Below are 23,346 nucleotides of genomic sequence, written 5' to 3'. Positions count from 1 at the left end.
TTTGTTTATCTAGTTATTTTTGCCTGGCAATAAATATTTTAATTTTTTTTTGCTTTATTCTTAAGATGACAAATACGTTTCAAGTTTATTTCCTTTTTTGTTTGCTATTTAAATACAAAGTTACACCACAAACAGGTACAACCAAGACATTTTTATCTCACAGTTACACCCTCCTGTCAGATCCTCCTCCAAGCCTGACCACTGACAGGGCTAGCAGAGGGTTCAGGGGAGACTTTCTTAGGTAGCACCATCATGAGCCTGGGAGATGGGGGTGTTGGGAACAAGGGTAGGTTCTTATACCTGGCTCCTGAACCCCAGGCTCCTGGACTGAAGGTGAATGGTGAGTCCTCCCCAGGGAGGGAGAAGGAAGTCACTTACTCTTGTTCTCACAGGTCAAAACTGAAGTAGCATTCTGGTTTTCTGCCAGCTGCCAAGTACCCTAGTGCCAAACACATCTGGTGCCTGATGCTCGAAGGGGTCCTAGACTGACAGCTGACAGCATCTTCATGGGAGACCAGGAGTTCTGCCTTGACAGCAGGTAGAGGACTTCCCATGCAGCAGAATTGGGGTTGGGGAGGGGGTATGGGCTTAGTAATTTCTGGTCCCACTACAAAACCTCACTTTTGATTAGAATGGGGGACCATCTCAAATCTTCTCTATGCAAACCAACTGGCCAGGTTCACATTTTTAAGTGAGGCATTATGGCTCAAGGGTAAGTCATGGGGCTTGGCATGCAAACCCAGCCTGTTTTCCTCTGTAGAATTTCACACCTGGGAGCAGCAGAGGCTTGTACCTAAACTCAGACACAAAGGAAATCCTCCCACCTTTCCTTTAAAGGGTCCTGTCCATTATAGTATTGGATCATTGCTACGAACTGAGTTTAAACAACGCTGATCGGATGTACCTGTGTGGGGCAGTGGACCGTGCCACTAAACAGAAGAACTGGTAAGCTTGTAGCTAAGTTCAGAACCCTGATAAAACTTAAAATTGAGAACAGCAGGAGTCCTGACCAGAATCCTGTCCCTGAGCACATGACCATGACACCCCACTAAGGGGACCATGACAACCGGTCGTGTCATATAGTATAGAGCCTAGAGTTCTCCATGCTAATGAGGTGTCTAGCTCCAAGTACAGCCAATGAGCTTCCCTTCCTAGGCATCCCTTCCTGTGAAAGGTATTTCATCTCTGGTTCAACCTGAGTAAGTGGTATGTATCCTCATCTGCCATGAATAAATAAACAGCTTGGACAAGCAAGGACTATCTCCTTCATCAAGGACCTGGGTGGGGGCAGGGGGATCTTTATTATACCTAACCTTGCCTAAGTCTCTGGCAGAAAGTCTCTCTTGACACTCACCCTGAGCTAAGCCTGATTCCCCGCCCCTGGCTCATCTCAGCCCTGCAGCTCCCCCTGCCTTGTTTCCACAGGTTCCAAGTGGGCATCTGGGTGTCCAGGAGGATAGAAACCCCTGCTCTCAACTCTTCACGATTCTTAGTGGTGTCTGGAAGCCTTGGAGTTTGAGAACCACAGCCTCTGTCCCAGCCCCCGCTGTCTCTCACCTGGAGAAACATGGACTGGGACCCCTATCTTAGACTGAGTTTCACCTCCCCTGAGCAGTGTGTTGGTGTCCCACAAGCCTGACACCCCAGCATTGAAGAAGGAATGCAGACCTCCATTCCTGAGGTGGCCGAGAATATGACTGAGGTCACCATGAGACTTAACAGGCAATTCTCTCATTCCTATACCAGACATCAGAAGCCGCTCTTTAAGGATGTCAGTATTGAAGCTGTTGTCTGTATTCTGTGATAAGTGGAGGTTAACAAAAACCTGTGTGCATACAAGTAGTTTGACAGCACATAACTATGTCTGAACCACATCCCTGCCTATCTACATGGTGTTAAAACGAAAAAGGAATATGCTTTGCTCTCCTTGTTCTCTCTCTCTCTCTCTCTCTCTCTCTCTCTCTCTCTCTCTCTCTCTCTCTGTCTCACACACTCTCACACACACAACCAATCAAAGCATTTCAAGATCCCTAATATGAGTGACAAACAGATATTTCAGCACTGACTTTTAAAAGCATTCTAAGTTTTCAATAACTTTGGCCCCAGTGTAAGCCCTTCTGTTGAAGGCTCTGACTACACTGTGTGTTTCAGTTTAGAGGGGCAGGTTACCTGGTTAGGATCAGGGCCAACTTCATCCCAGTTGTGAGTGACATGGCCTTGGTCGATGGACTCAAAGGGCTTGTGAGAAACTGAAGGAAGAATCCTATACAGCCAGCTAGGGGGAACAAGAAAAACAGAAAGACACAGCTTTAGGTAATGTTCTGAGGGACACAGACTGGCTCTGGAGGTGCCATCAAGAAGTCACTCAGCAACCATCTGTGGGCTTGGGTGTAAGAGGCAATGTCTCCTGGCTGTAACTCTGGTCTGTTCACTCCTTCCATGATGCCCATTGCTCTTCAGACTGAGGTTCTGGCTCCTACCTACTCACATAGTGCCAAAAAGGGAAGGCTTGCTTTTCCTAACACTGGAAGGGAAAAGGAAACACTATGGGGAATATGTACATGGAGATCCACAGAAGCGCATCACGGGATACTAATTCTTGCTTTCCACATCAGGACAGCACATCCTAGAGAGCCTGAGCGCATACAAGGAGTGCCTTCGTTATTTGTTAAAAATACAAATCAACTTTGTCCTATAAAATGACAAAGTGATTTATGGTAATGGAGAAATAATTTCATAAGTTCAGACAGTCCTGGAGATGATCAGTTTTTCCACAACTTTTTCTATGCTATTAGAGGTCCAGCGCTTAACACTTCTCTCATACATTTCCTCGGATATCTCTAATGCATATATAAGCAAGATTGGCACACTGTCGGCCTACTCTCTTTTCCCATTAGTGATGGAGGAGGGAACACATCTCACATCTTCCCCAGTAAAGGATGGTATTATAATTTCACTTTTTAGAAATATATTTATTTGTTTTTAATTTTCTACATGAGTGTGGTATATATGTGTGAAGTATTGGCATTGTATGTGTACACAGGTACACACGTCTGTGTGCATTCGGAGCCCGGAGAAGGACATTGCTGTCTTGTTCTACTAGTCTCCTTGTGCCTATGAGACAGGGTCTCTCACTGAACCCGGAGTTAGGTTGGCAGCTCGAAAGCTCTGGCAATCCTCCTGTCTCTGTGCTCCACAGATGTGTGCAGCTATACTGGCTTTTTATGTAGGTGATGGGGATTTGAACTCAGGCCCTCATGATTATAGTGTAAGTGCTTTTGCCTATTAAGCCATCTCTCAAGCTCCAATTACTTTAGACTTAAAAGTGAAAAATAGAATCTAATTTTTGAATGTGTCCTTTATTTTGAATAAGGTTGAGTAAGTTTTGCTTATTTATTAGTCATTTGCAATTTTTTTTATAAATTACTTGTATAGTCCCATATTAATTGGGTTTTATTTGGTCTTTTTGGCATTAATTGTGAGAACTTTAAGAATTTTCAGTTCTCTACTATGTAGTTATAAAAGTATATGGCCATGCTTTAATATAGTATATTATGGTTTACTTCAGCTTTTCTAGTCTTTGTTAAGTTTTGCTGTCTATGTATGTCAAGGCCTTAGCTAAAGATCTCTTTTCCAGGATCAGATCTGCCTCAAGGAAGGGAAAAAGAGCCTGTGGAGGTAAGAGGAACACTGTGTCACTAAATCTTTCCAGAGGTTGACAGGGTGAGGAGGGATAAGGACCCTTCTGTGATAAGGGAAGACCTGTTGTGTTCAACAAGCTCCGGTCCGAACTCAAGAGTAAAAATTGCTTGGATAGACAGTATCTGAGCCATAAATAGGCTAGATTTGTTCCATGCTTGTCTGATTCCTCCAGCTCTTGATGCAATGACTTCAGACGCTGGACTCACTAAGCCCTTCCAACTCCCAAGAATCTGTGGACTGAGCACGGATGTATGTCTTAGCATTGGCTGTATGATTCAACTTCCCAGGCCAATTCTCTTCATCTTTATCTCCTAGGATTGTTAGGACTGCAAGCCACCTACCTAAGATGCCAGGCACATAGTAGGCACTCACTTACTGGACAATTATTGAACTGCTCATTCTTTTTGTTTGTTTGTTTGTTTGTTTTTGAGACAGGATTTCTCTGTGTAGCCCTGGCTGTCCTGGAACTCACTCTGTAGACCAGGCTGGCCTCGAACTCAGAAATCCGCCTGCCTCTGCCTCCCAAGTGCTGGGATTAAAGGCATGCACCACCATGCCTGGCTGAACTGCTCATTCTTAATCATTTGGGTTTTTACCACAATTTAAACGTTTCCACATCTGCTGTCTCAGGGATAGGTGGCACCTCTAGTACTCCTAGTGCTTTGGGGCAGTGAGGAGTGACTAGCTGAGAACTTCAAGCTGACCCGCCCATAAATGGGGCGGGACATACTTTTCTGTTAGAGGTCTGAATGTTTTTAGAAAACTCTTGTGCATACCTTTAGGGAGAGTTGTAAGCAGATGGGTGAGCCATGCCTAGTGTCCCTTATTTTTCAACTGAGCTTATAAAACTCCCCAGGCTACACTACATTGCCCTGGACAGAGATTTAATTCTGTTGCAGGGAATGTTGCCAGTTCCTTAATGAAATGCCAGCAACTCCTTTTCAGCCTCCTGGAACAGAGCTCAGCTCCTGCTGGCTGAAGAGACTGCTGAATAATGGGGGCAGGCAGCAGATTCCAGAGACCAGGTGGCCTGTGTATAGATAAACCATGGAGTCAGAAACATAGTCATTAAGGCCAGGCGGTCATAAATTAGAATAGTTTGTAGGTTACCTTATCTTGTCTAGAGGAAGTGATTAAATAACAGTAGAAGCAATCTCTGATTACCTGTCTGATTTTGTTTTGTGTCTTGTTTGCTTGGTTGGTTTGGTGATTTGAGACACAGTACCAGGGTGGCCTCAGATTCTTCATTCTCCCACGTCAGCCTTCCAAGTACTGGGATTACAGGTGTTCACCACAATAACTAGCTTAATCCTTGCTTTTTGGACAAATATAAGATTGTATCTCTTCCTTCACCTACATTGTCTCTCAGGATCCAATTGACCAATGAAGGGGATCTGAAAGGGTAGACGCCGTGTTCAATACCATACAACTATAGAAGAAGAAGCAAGGGCTTAATTGCAGGGGACCTGCTGCCTGTGAAGTGGAATCCTTTCATTATGAAGGGAAGCAAGGTTTAGCACCTATGGGGATCTTTGCGCTGTTGTGCTCACTGGCCCATCTGCTTCTCAGGAAGATCCCATTCAGTGGAGATAAACCCACTTCCTCCTTCTATCTAGGCAGCATAAGGCCCACTCCAACTCTCCTTCAAACCCCCTAAGCCAGCAGCATCGTTCTTTGTACAGACCTGCCCTGAAAGCCCTACAATTAGATGTGATTAATTCAAATCACAACACTTAACTGCCTCCTGGGTCTTCTGCATCTGCATTCAACCTGCTCCATAGAAGTTGATTAGCGAGCAAGTTCACTGAGGCAGCTTGTAGGATTAGGGAGAGCACAGGACATGCCACACTATTCGATGACTGTGCTGGTTTCCAGGAAAGGCAAATTCCAAAGAGGAAAATCCTTATTAATTCAAGCCACAAGGGGCCATACTACATGACCTTTCAAGCACGTCAGCTTGGATTATCAGTTTTCAGGCAAAGAACATAATGTTTCTAGCCCGCCAGGAAAAGAATGTCTGAATCTTCTCTGACTATAATTTGAAGCTATAGAATCCTTAGAGGAAAGTCAGACTGTGGGGAACATTTCCTGTGGCGTTCTAGAGAACCTTTGTAATGGAACTGGACGTGCATGCTTTTGGCCCCTGTACAGCTGTTCCTTAGCTTTTCTCTGCCAACCACTCATTGGGAACAAGCCTGGATGCCCCTGATGTGACTCAGAACGCAGCTCACAAGGAGGACCTTGGGGAGACTGTGGCCGGGGAACAGTTCCCACAGACTGTAAGCCATAGCTTATGTCGCCGACTACCTTCTCTTATTGGTGTTCCGTGGACAAGTGAAGGCTGATCCCGAGAGCTGCTCAGCGTAGAGGTTGTAGGGGCAGACCTGAGGATTATTCTAAAACAGAGGAGGCAACATATGGTATCATTGCAATGCCCAAAGCAGCTTATCTTCCCATTAACCAGTATAGTTGGGGGGGGAGGGGTCTCAGCCTGAATAGGGGAGGCTCTGAACCACTACATGTTACTATCCCTTGCAACCCATGTATAGTTGGAATACCTTTGTGACTTCCCCCAGTTAGAGGAGTAACACAGGCTTATCGTGGAAAATTTATAATATAAATGATGACCCATTACTTTGCCAAACAAAGAAACTCAATATTAATGTCTGTATATTTCTTTCTGTTCTAACCTCAAAAAATATGAGGATCCTATGAGACATACAGGCTTAGAATAACCAGGATTTTTTTTTCTCTTGAAAAGGACATGATGTATCATGAGCATGTCTTTTCTTTGGTTTTGAGAGAGGTCTTGGTATGTAGCTCAACTTGCTCTCAAATTTGAGCTTCCCCTGTTTCTGCCTCTGGAGTGCTGGGATTATTGGTGTAGGCCACTTCGCTCAGTCTATAAGTACTTTTCATATCATGAAATAACCACCCAAAAGTTTTGAAACTAAACCTTTTTAGTGTATTTTTTTTACTACTACAACTGTGCATATATTTCTCAAGAAATTTAGTTTCTCATGTGAAGTTCCCAGAGCTCCCAGAAAAAAAAAATCCTAAACTTTGGGGTATAGCCTTGTAGTTAATCTCACTAATTTGGATTGGATCCTTTGCTGTGACTAATTGCCAATATAAATCCAGTTTTAATATTTTTATTGCTATTATGCTGTAACTCCGTTTTCCTAATGATCTTGGAAATGGGACAGTTCACCTGCTAAATTTGAAGAGAGGTATTGGGTGGAGTGATTGGGCCTAGAGGCGTGTCTTCTGGTTTGAAGCATACCACGTGTTCTGCTCATTCTTACCTGTCCTTTGGGCAGGGAACCTGGACAGCGAGGGTCCTCTGAAGCACACTCATTCCCAAATCCAGAAATGTACTATGTGGGACAGAGATACAAATTTCATTGTTACCGAGCTGTACTTATTTATTTGTGTAGGTGTGTGTGCACACTTGTGTTCACGAATACATGTTTACGTTTGTGGGGTGTGTGTGTGGGTGAAGATGTGGTGTATGTGGAAGACCACAGTGATGTTGGGTATCTTCATTAGCTGCTCTCTACCCTCGAAACTGGAGGCTCACCACCAGGCTGACTAGCCAGTTTGCTCCAGGATTCGCTGACTCTACCTCTTCCAAGTTAGTGCTTCCTGAGAATCCAAACTCTGATCCTGACACCTGAGCTGCAAGTGATCAAGCCATATCCCCAGCCTTTTATAGGATTTAGAGAGCATTTTTACAACACTGGCATTCTACAAAGGCAAGAATAGCCACAAGGGCATATATCTGTGTATGATGTTCTCTGTATGTAATATCTGCTGGGTCTTGGCTGGTGAACCATTTAGGAAGTAAATATGTGTTGTGTGCATTTTAAATATTTGCAGTTAAACCAGAGGAATGCTGGGTATTTCACAGACTGTTCTACCCTTAACTGTTCCTGTCTGGTTTTATAAGCTTGCTTTTAATGATCCCATTTCAAGAATAAGCTCTTTAATTTTGGTTCTGTCTGGAAATTCCTGGGAGGGACATGGATTGGTCATCATTTTGACTCCAAATTAGCAGTAACTTGCTGGGTGTACATTGCAGCGCCTTTTCCTTTGCACGCCCTAAAATAAAGAAATAAACAAGAAACTAAAACCGCAGACTGGAAGGAGGTATGGGGATTTAAAGCAACAGGATCATGTTTGTTAGAAAACTCCTTCCACAGGAGCCAACATCATCTGGGTTATCTATAGTGTGTGTGTGTGTGGGGGGGGTGGCCATTAGGCTATACACAGACAGTCTGGTCTCCAGTTGAGCTGAGGTCTGAACCCTGGAGTGGTGATAATTCACCTACATGGCACGGTAGGCATTCCCTCATGCTCCTGGAACTCAAGGCTCCTGTTACTGCCCCCACAGCCCCCACAGGAGAAGTGTGGCTAGTAGTCATGTAGACAATGTCCCAAGCTTCTGACCTTCAGGCTAGACTTCTCCCAGTTACCTAGCAACAGTAAAGATAACAGCCCACCATAAGAGGGGCTGCTTGGCCTCACCTCGCTCTCTTACTCTCTTATTCTCCTCATCCCCTCCTCACTCTCTCTTTCTCTCTAACCCCTTACTCTAGTCTTTCTTCTCTCTCTCCTTTCTCAACTTCTCTCCTCTTGGTCATGGCCAGTCTCTCTCTCTCTTTTACCTTTTCTCTTTCCCCCTGCCTTTCTACAATAAAGCTCTAAAACCATAGACTGTCTCTGTTCATCAAGGCCTGCTGTGCTTGGATGATGGGATAGGCTTTCCTCTAATGAGTCTCCCAATGGAAGGCCGTCCTGTGCTCCAATCAAGGCATGAACTAAGGACTCTCCCTCTTCCTGGGAACCCCTCTCCCTCAGCCCTTTCTCCCATAATCCTGGGGGCTGAGGGTGTCACCCTAGGGCCCCCAATTGGGGGCTGCTCCTTGTCCATCCTTACCCCCACCCCCGTTGAGTGGGGTCAGTGGTTTAGATGCCCACCTGGGCCGAGTGGAAAGCATCTGGCAGCCCTCCCATGTCTGCCTGCCCAGAGCATAGGAGGAACTCTGGCTGGACATGGGCTATCCTCCCTCCCCCCTCTTCCCCTATGACCCCCTTAGTTCCCAACATGTGTGTGTGTGTGTGTGTGTGAGATGTGTGATGTGTGTATTTGCATTTGTGTGGATACAAGAAAAGAAGGGTTGAGTTAAGGACAGATGGAGAGGCTTTCAGGAGATGTTACAGCCTCCAGTCTTTTCAGAAAAATTCAATGGAGTCTATTGTGGCTGCCATTTCTTAGGTTTAGAACACAGAGGGGGAAATTAAGTTTCTCAACAAGATAACTTACAGCATCCCTTGAAAATTTTAAAACTTCTACGGTAAAGACTGCTTTATTGATGGTAATTGGTAAAGATCTCAGTTATCGGGTTAATGGTCCATAGACCACCGAACTAGGGACCATGTAACTGCTAGTTTGAGTGAAGTCATTCCTGTTTCTTGGGAAATGAGTGCACAGCTGACATTTATATGCTGGCCTACAAACTGTGAGAGCCATGGTGGCTCGATACTTCAGTTGCCCCAAGCCTTAGATGCATCAGAATCCCATTAGCCTCCTTGAACATCTTAATTCCCTCTCTGGAAATTTATTTACGAAATGGTTGCATGAAATCATGCTTCTGATCCTTTGGGTGATTTGAGGATGAGCGGCAGATTCCATAGTCTTGACCCAGTTACTGCTCATCCATCGTGACCCAAGACTCATTCCTGCAATGCTTAGCATACCGGACTGTCACCTGACTGGTGTGTGTCTGTCACTGTCTCTCTTCTTTGTCCTTCCATGCTTCCTGGGTCTGTGCCAGTTTTATTTACCCCTGTGTACCTTGTGTCTCCGCCCATGGAAGTTATCCAGTGAGCATCTGTTGAGAGTTTCTCACACAGGAGGTGTGCATGATTGCCATGGTGGCTGGGACTCGACCTCCCTTTGCTCTAACTTAAACAGGAGTTGATTTTAGCCTAGGATAAGGAGAGCGCAGCCTTACTGGGTGAGTGAAATATCACCATATGAGCACAGTTCTTTAAGAGATATAAGGAGGATGGGTGTGGGTGGAGGGTAGGCCCTTCAAAGTTCTCAGCAGCAAGCGGAAGAATGAGCTGGATGTAAGGGACTTGGCTGTGTGAGCGACGATCAGGCCAGCAGTGTCTATATTTGGAAAGACTATGAAATGTTATGACCTAGAAAGTAATGGGAGTGAAATTATTCATTTGCCATCAGACACAGTTTGGGGGTGGGGTGGGGAAGGGGGGTGTTGCTTGGGGTTGAACTTGAGGCCTCATATGCATACATGCTTTGCCACTGAGCAATACCTCTCAACCCCCACGTTTTTTTTTTAATCTCTCTGAAAATTTATCAGACCCCCCCCCCAACCGCGAGTTCTATTATAATGAGATTTGTTCCAAGCTGCATGCAGTTTGGAATTATAGCTTTGGGGTAATGGCAGAGACCATCCGCTACCCTGAACCTCCACTGAGTACAATTTTCTTCTCTCAAAATGAGCCTCATGCTCACCACCAACAGGACTGAATTCGAGCTGCTGAGACTCAGTAATGACCTCAAATTATCTTCAGTTCTGTGAACAGAATTGTAGATCAGCCGGCGACAGAAGCCGCGGAGGATGACAGAGCCCTCTCTTTTGTTGGGCGGCGGCTTTGTTCCTATCTGCAGGGAGGAAGGGAGGTTTGAGCGCTGTCCGGGCCAGCTGAGCTTTCTGGCAGGCAGGGGTGGATTTTACTGATTAACCTTGCCTGCTCTTTGGAACCGCTGGCCTCTGAACAGAGGTTAGAGGCGCGTTCGAAACGAAGAAAACGAGAGTTAGTGATTCTAAAGCATTTGATTAAGGCTGTCCTCTAAGGAAAAAGGAAAAGAATGCAGAAAGAACAGCTGTCTGTTGGGAAGGCAGCCACCCAAAGCTCTGAGGGGAAGAGTTTAGGGGAGGGAGGAAGGGTGGGACGGAGCAATTTTGAATCCTTTTTTCCCCCCACCTCCTGGAAGTGCACTAGCTTAAAAAGCAGGTGGCAGCTGCTGAGTCACCATTAGCTGGTCGGTCTTCCTAACCCTCCAGGAGCAAAATTAGAGAGGCGTCTGTAAGAGCTTTTAGATAAGGATTTTCGCCGCCGGTGGCTTCGCAGTGGAGAGAGCTGTGTTTTGCAGCTGCTGTCTCAAGGCTTCGGAGTCCAAGGACAGAATCTGAACTCTGGGTTTATCAGCTGTGAAACCCAAGTTGCACTCTAGCTGCCTCTGGGCTTATGTAAAGATGCACTTTCCGAAACAAAACAAAACAAAACAAAACAAAACAAAACAAAACAAAACCCTGACATTAAGCGAGCGTGTTTATGTTTCCTTCAGCTCAGATTCCTGAATAATTTGATGCTATATAAAAATACGATCTTCTTTCTTTCCAAGAGAATCATATGCATACTTGCTAAATGAAAGAATGCATTTCAGGGGCCCATGTGGCTTGGGTACATTCACTTCTTTAGCAGTTCACTGACACACAGCTTTTCCATTCTCCCCTGGTCCCCAGGATGCGATTTACTTAGCAGAGTCATTTAAAGAGGTTCGAAGTCAGGTTCCAGATAACACCTGATGGGGGGAGCTCATGAGCACCTTGTTTCCTTTTACTGGGTGTTATGGAAATAGAGACAAGCTTGGGGGGTAGAGAGGAGGGGGGCAGGCCTAGGGCTCCTCTTAAAAAAAAAAAAAAACCGGAAAGGATCTATGTCTTCGGCTAACTAGGTTCTTAGGGAAATTTGAATGTTGCTGTTGCAGGCTGAGTAATGGTCTGAAATGATCATTGTGTCTTATTTTTTAATGTCTGGAACTAAGAGTCAGGCTTTGAGTAGACATATTTAAATAGGCCTAGAACTTTGAAACCTCAACCTCCTGACAAACCATCCTCAAGCTTAGTTAACAATGAACCAGGAGCCAAGTGGGTGGCTCAGCCCTTGATCTCTGTATTTGGGAGATGCAAGAAGAAGAGGTCCCGGTCGGTCATTCCTCTCCATAATGAGCTCAAGGCCATCCTGCGCTACCCAATACCTTGTTTGGGAGAGACTAAAGACAAAAAATGAGACAGAAGGACCAGCGAAGGGACTTGGGGCTCACAATTGTCAGGTAAAGGAATCAAAGCAGAGTTTAAACTGGTCAGAAAGCTAAGAGGTCAATTAGTGACAATAAAATCAAGTACCCGCCCCTTCCTGTCCCAAAGCAAACAAAAGCTAAAAGGAAAATTCATGGTCAAAGATGCAGTTAGTCGTTTCATCTCAAATACCTTTCCCTGAGTGTGGGGCTGCGCAGAACAGCCTTTGAGTGTGCAGTTTAGAAAGTATCCTATCACAGCTAATTCTATCTTCCTGGGTTGACGTGAGGAAGAAGAGCAGACATTTTTCCCTGGAGGCTCATGTCATGGGGTCAAATGCAGTTTTCAATGCCCATCTTAATAAGAACCTGTCTAGAGGCAGCCAGTTCTTCCTCTGCTCTCTGTCACCCTTGTTACTCTGTCTTCTCTGGTCTCCATTCTTTGAGAAGGAGTCTAAGGAAGGTCTCCCTAACCTCTGGCTGCCTCACCCAAGGCCTGAGGTAGTTTTCCAGTTGTTCCAACATAACTTGGAATGAACTTGGAAACGTGAACAGATATATTCCTTTTGTAGATAGGAATACAGAAGCAGCTTTGGGGGTGGTGAGATTCTAGATTGAGTGAACTCTAAATGTAATCTCACATGTTTTGTTAGGACCAAGGTAGAAGGTAATCTGCAGAGATCTGAAGATAAAGGAGGGGCTTTGAAGATAAAGGAGGGGCTGAGAGCCAAGAAATGTGGACTCTTTAGAAACTGAAACCAGAGAAATCTTCAGAGCCCCCCCAGACAAGCACAACCATGCTCACAGTTTGAGGCTGGCCCCGGTGGGACTGATTTCAAATATCTGTTTTCCCAAAGTGCAGGAGAACGAGTGTGCTGTTTTAACCTGGTAAGTTTATGGCAATTTGGTGTAACCCAATAGGAAACCATAGGTCAATGGGTCCTCTCACAGTAAGAATCATTTCAGACCCAATCTAGTGAGTCAAGGGTTTGCTGGTGGAGCCCGAAGTCCACATGTGAAACCAGCTTTTTATTTGAGGAATGGTCAAACAGAAGTAATGTAGTCCAGAATGTAACAAATTCATCTTAAACATGATGCAATTGTTTTAGCTTTTGACTTTTCTTTCTCTAGCTGTGATTTTATGTAAATATGATTTCGAGGGAGGTTGACATAGCCATTGAAATGATGGAAGGAATGAAAGATGCTAAATTTTTATAATGTTTATTGATTGGGATGGGTCTGCTTTGATCTGGCTTTCTGTGTTTAGATTTCTGACCTCTGAAATAACCTTTCCTTATGGAGATTAGACAGCAGGCTGGGCAAGCCTTTGAAACTGAGAACAAAGGCCAGCATGCCATTTGCATGTGGTAGCGTTTGCATAATAAGTTGCTTAAAAATTGCAGCAGGACAGGATTTTAGATATGATTTATTTATAAATGGTAAGGATGTTTCCTCCCTTGATGAACTTCCTCTTAGGATTTCCATCAGAAAACAAAAACTATTATGAATTCTTCTTCCTCCACATCTTCAACTGGCATAATGGTCCCCATTATCTATGCCCACTCCCCCCTCAATTCTCATCTACATATTGGTCCCCTCTTGGGCACCTCCATCCGTGCAGCAGCTCCAAGACAGCTCTAATACTAGGTTTCTGGGATTCACAGATCTTTCTGTGTATTATGCATCTTCACACAAGACCTTTCCTCTGGTCTAACTAATCCTTTGTCACTTCACCCAGTAATAGCTTCTTTTGAGAAGTTTCTCCCTTCCCAGGCTGGGTTGACTGATGTGTCACAAACTAATACTAAATGAAAGCTAACTCTAAATCTGATGTGAAAACAAAGGAGAAAAACTCCTTATTTGGGAGTTTAGCACCTTCATGGTGTCTACTAATTAGGGACCCTCTAGGTTTACCATCCCAGCCTTTACTGAAAGGCTTCCTGGCCAGATTCAATTCCTGCCTGCCCTACTCAGCTTGAGCCAATGTGCCAGGGCATTCTAGTTATGGTTGTATGCATTGAGCACTAGGACGAGTTTTAGAAACTGGGGACACACTTCTTTTCCCTGACCCAAAGGTCCAACCTAGCAGGTGCCACCAACCCTCTTTTGGGGGCCTGCAATTCAAACTCTTGACTTCTACTACGGCCTCTACCATTTACCAGCAGGGACCTTGGATGAATCCCCTTGTCTCTATGAACCTTGCTTTCCTTATTGGTTTAAAATAGAAAAAAAAAAAAAAGAGCATGTACTCACTAGGTTTAGAATGCTAATGCACCCTTAAAGCACCTAGCACGTGCAGCATGTGACCTACTAATTCTTCTCAATGGCACGCTAAATAAAAAGTACTGTCCAAAGCTGAGTCTGGACTACCAAATGGCTAAGTAGATGAAGCACACTGAGCTGGTGCCATGAAGCAGTCTAGGAGGGTGCAGCCACAAGGATGATAGAGAGCAGTGGGCATGGAGACCCAAGGAGAAATGCATGCATCCATTTAGAAGGTGAGCTCTTAACAGGTCCTCCGATCCACAGGACAATATTAGGAATTAACAAAGGCAAGGATGCTACTGCTTTTTGTCACCTCTTGCTTGTCAACTCAGCTCAGTCACATCTACTACCATTGTGGTGCAGTATCTGATCACGGAGTTTAGGCTGAGCTCTTTCGTGTGTGTGTGTGTGTGTGTGTGTGTGTGTGTGTTTGTGTGTGTGTGTGTATGTGTTGGTGGGGGTAATTTGAGTCCTTCAAGTGTGTGTATGTGTGTGTGTGTGTGTGTGGTGTGTCTTTATGTGTGTGTGTGTGTGGGGGGGGTATTTGAGTCCTTCAAGTGTGTGTGTACATTCACATGAGCCTACAGAAGCCACAGGACCTGGAGTGGGAACTGCTGAATGGGTTCTGGGAACTAAACTCGGGTCTTCTGGAAGAGCAGAGAGTATTTCAACCACTAAGCCATCTCTATAGCCCCCAACCCAAGTCTTTTTCAACTCAGACACCAGGAAACCCCACACATTCTTGCTGAAGAAGGCCAATAGACCTATCAGACATCTCTTCATTCCAGCTCTTCCATCCTCCCTTCCTTTCTCCCCATTTCTTTTCTGTCCTTTCTTTTTCTAGTGTTGGGGCTTGATGTACCATCCAGGTTAAGTGACAGCCCTCCCCTAGAACACTCTCCTGTCTTAATCCAAATCCAGCCAGATGGTTTCTTACCTTTAACTCTGCCATTTCCCTTCTGCTGGAGGGAGACCCAGGCCAAGGAGTTTGTGAGGTACCAATGTTCCCGTGTCTCTTTAAAACTACTCTCCGGACGGATGTTGTTGATTTTACCAGTTCTCTGTGTTTCCTTGGTCAAGAGGTCACTCAGGGCAGAGTTGCTTAATTGACACGCTAGTTAGAAAGTCCAACGTGCTTACATCGAAATTCTTGCACAACCTTTTTTGTTTTTCTTTTCTTTTTTTTAACCCCAGGTCATTTCTGAGAGCTCCCTCCCCCCCAGGAACTGGTCTCTTTCACCTGATATAAACATTGACCAATTATTTGTTCCACTTTAAGGAAGTCTCTTTTTCCCCAAAGGCAGAGGATGTAAAGCTATCTAAGAGTTACTTAAAGCACCTGCCAGATGTAACAGAGAATTCTTTCTTAGTCCTGACTCAGGTCAGGAAGGTGCAGGGCCAGTATCCAGTGCCCATGGAAAAAAACCTGCAATGTGCTTTGACCTGGTGCAAGCAGCCCGAAGAAGGGCACAAGGACTGGATGCTCTCTGCCACTGTCTCCTGTGCATGAGCTCAGCTCCCAGATCATGAACTGCTGACAGCCTCGTGTTGGTTGCATTTAAAGTAAACTGGGATGTTTGCTGTCATTTGTTTTGACTTCTTAAAATGTGTTCATTTAATGCTTACAATTCTTTAGCCATTTGTTTGCTCATGCGTTTACTCCTCTGAAAGCAGAGGAGTCCAGCTGTCTTCTGGACTCCCTTGTCCCTTATCTTAGCCATTCATGGCTATCACTGGATGGTAGCAACTTTATGACTGGTGGTGTTCAGGAAGGAACCATATACGGAGAGACTAGTCTATGCCAGATTTCCCCCACAGACATTACCTCATTTAATTCCACAAAAACAATTTTGAAAAGTAGGTTTTATTATTCCAAACTCAGATGCGACAGCACAGGAAGGAAATACAGCTGAGTCAGTCAACTGAGCTGATTCTCCAGCAGCTAAATCCTAATTTGTAAACCAATGGGCAAAAAGAAGGGAATGATAAATCAGACTTTTGCAAGTAGAGGGTTCTGACAGCAAAGGGCTTATTGATCTGTAAGAGGTAAAGGACCCATCTTGGAACAGAGTCCCCAGTACAGGAATGACACCACTAGAGAGTAGCTAGAGCATTGTTCCTGCCTTACAATAAAATCTGGGGTTAAAGAAATATGAAACATTCACACTGAGCCTATAGATAAGAAGGGCGGGACATACAAGGCCGCAGAGACTACCAATTGGTTGATTGGTTAGTTCCAAAAATCAGATGTAGCGTGCCACTGAAGGCCAGTCTTCAGCATACAGAAGGGGAGTATGAAAGTGGTTTTCTTTGCTGATTAATCTTGAAGTTTGAGCTTCAATGGCCTCCTCTTACTTCTTTACTTTTCTGTTCTCTGGCATGTAACTTCTTACTGTAGGACATCTCAGGATGGAGGGAAGGAAGAAAGAGAGAGAAGGAAGGAAGGAGGGAGGGAGGGAGGGAGGGAAGAGAGGAAGGAGTAAAGGAGGGGGTGGAGCGAGAAACCATCATAGTAACTGCAAACATTGCCTAGATTCTCCCTTATGTGCCCCTTGAACACAACTTTACTGTTCCCTCTGTCAATAGCATCTTTAGCTGGCCACAGTGGCATACACCTGCCACCCCAGCACTTGGGAGGCTGAAGCAAGAAGATTTTGAGTTCAAGGCCAGCCTGAACAACACAGTGAGACTCACTATAAAAAGAGTCAAGAGATGGAGCCTTTTTCTTCTCTGCATCTTGGTAAACATGATGTTGAAAAACATAACACAGTGACTTGAAAAATTGCCCACAGATATGTGTATATTTCCTGCTGCCTCAGACTAAAATGTAAAGAGGTAGAACTAGCTTCCAGGGGCCAGGCAGCAGCTCCACAGCCCATCCTAACTGCCATGTGTGTGGATGAGGCAATCCCGGTACCAGATGGCTGCAGACATGTAATTGATCCCAGGTGAGACCAAAAGAACCATGAGATAAACCCAGCCCAGCTCGGTGGCTGAAAGACTTGGGAGGAAACAGAATGGCATACCCTACATTAATGAGTTTGGGAGTGGTTGGTTAACAGTATAGATAGATAATTTAACCATACAGCTAAAAATTATATGTTCAGGTCCAAAATGGATCCAGACTGCCTATCTGAGTTCATGTCTTTAGATTGTGGGACTAAGCAACCTTCAGAGCTCAGGACTGTGGCATACTGTAGTTGCACTGCAATGGTTTGCTTGTGAATGAGGTTTTCCACACGGAGGGCCAGCCCCGTGGGCATGTTAATAGAAATAAGGGATGTAGGTACAAACTCGTGGACTAATTTCTGGCAGGCAGCTTACAGGGAACCGCAGTGCACGGATATACGACATTATATGGCATATAAACTCTGGGTTTTATATACAAACTTAGTAGTTGATGGAGACCCCTGTATTATTGAGGCTAATTGTACAGTACGCAGACTTGAAACAGAAAGAAGATTCAAGGAAAGGAACTCTTGCATGCCTGAGTTTATGAGAACCTTGGAGCTTCATTACCTACTGCTAACTTGCTCTGGTGGTTAAAAAGACAACACACAGGAGCCTGTGAGTGACAGGGAACAGCCTCAGTGCTGTGCTTTTCTACAGTGCCTGCTTGAAGGCAGGTTTATGTGTTTCACAGCCGAGTGTGGTGGCGCACGCCTTTTAATCCCAGCACTTGGGAGGCAGAGGCAGGCAGATTTCTGAGTTCAAGGCCAGCCTGGTCTACAGAGTGAGTTCCAGGACAGCCAGGGCTACACAGAGAAACTCTGTCGAAAAACCCTATATAAATATTAATAAATAAAATAGAAAAATAAGTGTTTTCCTGTGTGAAAGACAAAAGGAATCAGAAAAGACTGTCTGATAAGATTTGCTTTAGGATGCTGGAAATGTTTAAATCAAAATTAACCTATTAATATGATTTAGGAAGTCCTCCTATGTAGGCTAACTTCATTTCCTGCCTTTTCTACTTTTATAACAATGACTCAATAAATTAAGTATTTGCTTTGCAATTACTATGTCAGGTATTGTGAGGTAAACATCCAGCGGATGAGAATAATGAAAACAAAACAAAACAAAACACAGGTATGGATGGCCTTGATTCTTTGTGTAATGGCTTGCCATTTTAATTAACCGAGAAATGGAGGGCCAGTACACTGTATGTGGGGCAGTGTGGCTGAACTTAGGAGTGGGTTGTGTCTCCTACTGAGAAGCCTTCCAGGAACAGGAGTGTTTGGGCAGACTCTTGAAGCAGAGGATACAGAGGTTAGCTGTATAGGAGAGCCACTTTTAATAACACACCCAGCGGAAGGATGACACTGTCAGTGTTGGGGATATGTGAGCCAAGAAGCAAGATTTGAAGCTTGCAGGCATTCCCTTGCTTTCTCATCTGGCAGGTTGGAGCGTCACTCTCTCTGGAAGCTCCTCAAGACAAGGTCTAAAGGAAAGCACCAAAAGCAAGCATTCTAAATGGTGCTGAGGATGTCATCCTAGGGACTTGGGAGACTGAGCCAGGTGGTTCGCTTTAACCTAGGCTCCAGAGGCTGGCTTTGGGCAACACAGTGTGACCCCTGACCCAGAAAAACAACAAAAACCAAACCCCAAACCCTCAGCCTTCTCCCCTGCCCCCAACTGCACTTTCAGAATCTTCACAGCATGCATTCCTCTTTAGATCCGAGACTGTAAGGTTCTTCTTTAGGTTAGTGGCCAGAAATATGACCTCTTTGGATAACTTGTTAAATATGAGGCACACAATTTCCAGAAATATTCAGTGTATTTTATTTTATTTTATTTTTTTGCTGAGGTGGGGGTGATGGTGGTTGTCACAAGTGCAGCTATGGAGTCTAAGGACACCCTAAGGAGGTGGTTCTCAACCTGGGGTAGTGACCCACTTGGGGGGTCATAGGACCCTTTCACAAGGGGTCTCATATTAGATATCCTGCATATCAGATATTTACATTATGATCTTAACAGTAGCAACATTACAGTGAAATAGCAATGAAATAATTTTGTGTTTGGGGGTCACCACAACATGAGGAACTGTATTAAAGGGTCACAGCATTAGGAAGGTTAAAAAGCACTGGCCTAAGGCATTGGTTCTCTCCTTCTACCATGTGGGTCCTGAAATCAAATTCCATTGTCAGGCTTGGCAGCAAGAACCTTTACCTGTTAAGCCATCGTAGCAGCTCTGAAAATACTTACCCTTACATCTGAAATTGCAAGATTGTATCATTTAATCTTGTTTTCTTTTGTGCTTTTACACATTAAAAATTTTGCTCACATGAAAATAGATATTAATGCAAGAAATTTTTTTATTCACTTCTGAACTCAAAAATCAGTCATTTACCATTAAGTATTACCTCTAATGATCTATAATTCAACACCTTAGGTTTTTGTGTGTGTGTTGAAAGGGAATAATTGGAGGCTTGATTAGAAAGGCTTCATTTCCCAGCTACTGGAAACATGTACTTTACTGAATATTACACATTGTCTGTTTATAGCCAATTTTTAAATACTTTGTTATGTGCTTTGATAGACTAAGAGAAAATCTTTGTCATGAAAGAATGTGACAAAGTCTTGGTTATTTTTTTCCCTTTGTGTTGACATATTAATTATACATAATAATGGGCTTCACTGTGTTATCTTCATACATGAATGTAGCGTGTCCTAATCATATTCATTTCTTGCCTTTACCCTCTGTTCTCCTCCCACCTCTTCTTCCCAACTGGTTTTTCTTCCTCTTTTATGGCTCTGGCTCTGGTTTTTTTTTTTTTTTTGTGCTCCAACCAAAGTTACTTAAAGGAGCACAGGGGAAAGCCTGTTTATAGGTACAAGGACATCTTACTAGAGATGCTGTGACTGTGTAAAAGACCTGGGTTGGGTCTGTGCTCTCTGGCCAAGGAAAGATTTCAAAGTCAGAAAATAAACCAGTCACAGCAAACAAACACGTTTTATTAAAAGCAAAGAGTAAATAAAATTTAAAAAAAAAAAAAAAAAAAAAGCAAAGAGCATGTGTTCACCTGACTGGAATTAGACTACTTCCCATGAGCAGGAAGAGAAGCCAGGTGGAATTTATTTATTTATTTATTTAGTCCTGGAAGGCTGGGGTTTTAAAGGTGGCCTAGGAGGGGCCTCCTGGCCCTCACTTTGGATTGGTCATCGTCCACAGAGAAGAGTGGGCTCTCTGGCACACGGCCCAGTCTGGACCTGCCTAGGACACAGGGAGTTTAGACAGGTCAGTTGAAAGGTGCTTCTCAGGGGTAGGAGCTTCTCAAGGGGAGGAGCTTCTCAGAGGGAGGAGCTTCTCAAGGGGAGGAGCTTCTCAAGAGGCGGTGGTGAAGCCTGTCAAATTTTTGTCCTGGGAGAAGAAGCCAGCGCATGTCATCTTTCTTATTTATGTTTTCTCTGCCTGTCAGAGTGCTGCCTCCCCTCCCCCATCAACCATTAACTGCCAAAATCCTTGGTGGGGGCATGGGTTCATCTCACAAAGAGACAAGGGCGTTGATGGCTTCTGTCTTGTGCAGATCTTATGTAGGCAATCACAGCAGTTGAATTCAAGAGTGTAACCGTCATGTCAAGCTAGAAGCCGGCATCCATCACCACCTCAACTCGTCTCTGTTTTCCCCTCCTATTCCTTCTAGAATGTTCTGTGAGCCTTGGAGGGGATGATATACAGACATTTCATTTATGGCTGAACATCTAGTTGTCTTTTCTTCTCAGCGGTCTGACTAGTTAGACCCTACTGAGTCCCTACAGTAACTGATGACCACTACCAAAGGGTTCTCTGAAGAAAGCTAACAGCAACTGGCTGGCTATTTTTCGCTTTGTTTTTTTATTTTCTTGGCTTTGTTTCCAGGAATTCCACATATACAAAAAAAAAAAAAAAAATACGTTGTTTTAAAGAAACGGTTGATAGTCACTTAACATTTTCAAATTTCATTATTGCATTGTTTTCAAGAGTTCCAAATGTAGAAAATATTTTTTTTAAAGAAACTATTAAAAGTTATTTATCTTGTCTTTGGTTGATTTCTGCTTTTCATTAGTATACATCAATTGTACAAAATAGTGAGTTTCAATGCACATTTTTACAATATGTATTAGGTTTAAATAAGATAGGCTTTTATATTTTAATGTTCACTAGGGAGTAGAACTCTGATAGGGTTAGAAGGATGTGCAGGTGTGGTCTTGTTAGATGAAGTGTGTCACTGGGAGTGAGTGGGCTTTGAGGTTTCGAGAGCCCACGGTAGGCCCAGGTTGTCAGTCTGCCCGAGGATCAGGAATGTTGCTCTCAGCTACATCTCCAGCACTGTGCTTGCCATGCTCGCCGCCCTCCCCACTGTGTTACTAATAAACTACACCTCTGAGACTGTGTAAAAAAGCCACCAATAAAATGCTTCCTTTCATAAGAGTTGCCTTGGTCATGGTGTCTCTTCATAGCAACAGAACAATGACTGCGTCACCTAAGACAGGCATATTAAAAAAAAAAAAGTGGATTGGTAGAGGCCAAGTCCTTAAATAAACTATATAGAATTGTCCCCCCCCCCCCCTTTTTTTTTTTTTTTTGGCACCTGGACGATGCGTGCACCTTGGAGAGACGTACCACAGTGCTTTGTTTTCAGGGATTCCACAGACGCAAAAAAAGAAAATTTGTTTTAAAGAAACTGTTGTTAGTTACTTAGCAAGTGAGTTCTTCCTTTGCCAGAGAGGACAAAGGTGGCAATGAAAGCTAAGGTGAGAAGAACTAGCTAAGGGTCACATTCCCAAGCAGCTCATCCTGTTAAAGGTATACACATGGAAATTGAAGATCTGGAAAATGGGTCCCTTAAAATGATCTGCGCCTGCACATCTATGGGATGTGTGTGCTCTTTCATCTTAAGACCACTGATGCCCTTGCCTCACCCTCAAAAAAATGGAAAAAAACCTTCCAGGAAGTTGGGATAATGAGAAGAGCAGTGTGACAGACCCACATAGTCACCACTCCAGGATGGCTGTCACAGCAGAGGGGGCTCAGGGCAGGTGATCCCAAATGAAAGACTGTTCTGAGCAAGTTGTTACATCTTGGTTAGAGGCTACATTTTCTACCTACTGTTTGGAAAAGCTAAGCTGTTAGTTAGCTGAGAAAACAAAACATTGTCAAGAGAAGTGGTGTGCCAGCATGATAGCCAGCAGAGCCCTAGCTAGAAACAGCTGTACCTGGATTAGAAACAGGTATCTCTAGGAAATTAGCATCACCAAGAACGCTCACCATATACCAAAGACAAGTATCTCTTGGTTTACCAGGAGGTGGCATGGCTCTGAGAGGTAAAGAAATGGACTAGATCACTATGGTGAGATGAAAATTGCATGATGGTATAACTTTGTTACAGTGGTACTCATAGAGCACACAATTTATATTCTATGTACTCCACACTTTCTAGTCCAGCTGTCTTCCTGAAATGCTAGGTCCTCACCACCTGCATTAGGATCACATGGACCTGTTAAATATGTAACATGGGGAGGCTGCAGAGATGCTTAGCACTTTAGAACACCTCTGGCAGGCAGCTTACAGCTGTCTGTAATTCCAGCTCCAGTGTATTCAATGTTCTCTTCTGGCCTCTGCAGACAGACACACACAAACACACACACACCACACGAACATTAAAAATGCCAAAAATATAAAATAGATATCTTATTACATATAGAATTAAGGGATGGGAAGGAAAGCAGATGCCACTCTGGAATCTGAATTTAGATCCAGTATTGAAGGGGATTTTCATGCACTTCTGAGTTTGAATGCAACTGAGGGGAGTTCTGTGGATTCATTCTAACTGAAAAGCCATAACCTTTCAATCCTATGGAACAGCCCTGGCAAACTCTGTGTATACACACTGTGCAGAGGCAAGCATACACTGGAATAGTTGGGGTTCAGGGTTGGACTTCCTGGGACACCTCTTTTTCCTGTGAAGTGATTTAGCTGTCTTTCAACTATGACAAAATACATGTTTAATTTCTTCTACTTCTTCCCTCCCAGTGTTTTCTAAATTTTAAGGTAGCAAATCAATGCAGAAATCTCATTGAACCATTAGCTCTCTTAGAACCAAGGAAACCACCATCTATTAAGTATCTATTCACATTTCTACCTATGTTAGCTGCTCTAATGCACACCATTGAAGTGAAGGTAACGGCAGAAATCAGGAATAATTGACCCTAGCCCGATGGCAGAGGATGTCTCAAGAAGTCTATTTTCAAAATGGACAGAAAAATAATAGTAACTACAGAGATGAGTG

The 23,346-nt window shown here is 44.0% G+C and overlaps 1 protein-coding gene across 1 annotated transcript in view; it reads right to left on the bottom strand.

Annotated features, from left to right (window-relative positions):
• Positions 1 to 15,195, bottom strand: part of Hgd (homogentisate 1,2-dioxygenase) — a 50,419-nt gene extending 35,224 nt beyond the window's left edge. The window contains exons 1-4 of the mRNA XM_021184741.1: positions 15,018 to 15,195; positions 7,008 to 7,079; positions 6,010 to 6,098; positions 2,170 to 2,275 (exon numbers count right to left, since the gene is read on the bottom strand). Of these exons, the coding sequence (XP_021040400.1) occupies positions 2,170 to 2,275; positions 6,010 to 6,098; positions 7,008 to 7,079; positions 15,018 to 15,032 (282 nt within the window). The 5' untranslated portion in view covers positions 15,033 to 15,195. The remainder of the gene's footprint in view (positions 1 to 2,169; positions 2,276 to 6,009; positions 6,099 to 7,007; positions 7,080 to 15,017) is intronic.
• Between the last annotated feature and the right edge of the window lie 8,151 nt (positions 15,196 to 23,346).

This window comes from Mus caroli, chromosome 16, assembly GCF_900094665.2.
Source record: "Mus caroli chromosome 16, CAROLI_EIJ_v1.1, whole genome shotgun sequence".
NCBI classification, from domain to species: Eukaryota; Metazoa; Chordata; class Mammalia; order Rodentia; family Muridae; genus Mus; species Mus caroli.
Note: the sequence above shows the minus strand (reverse complement) of the source record. Positions and strands in the feature narration are given on the sequence as shown.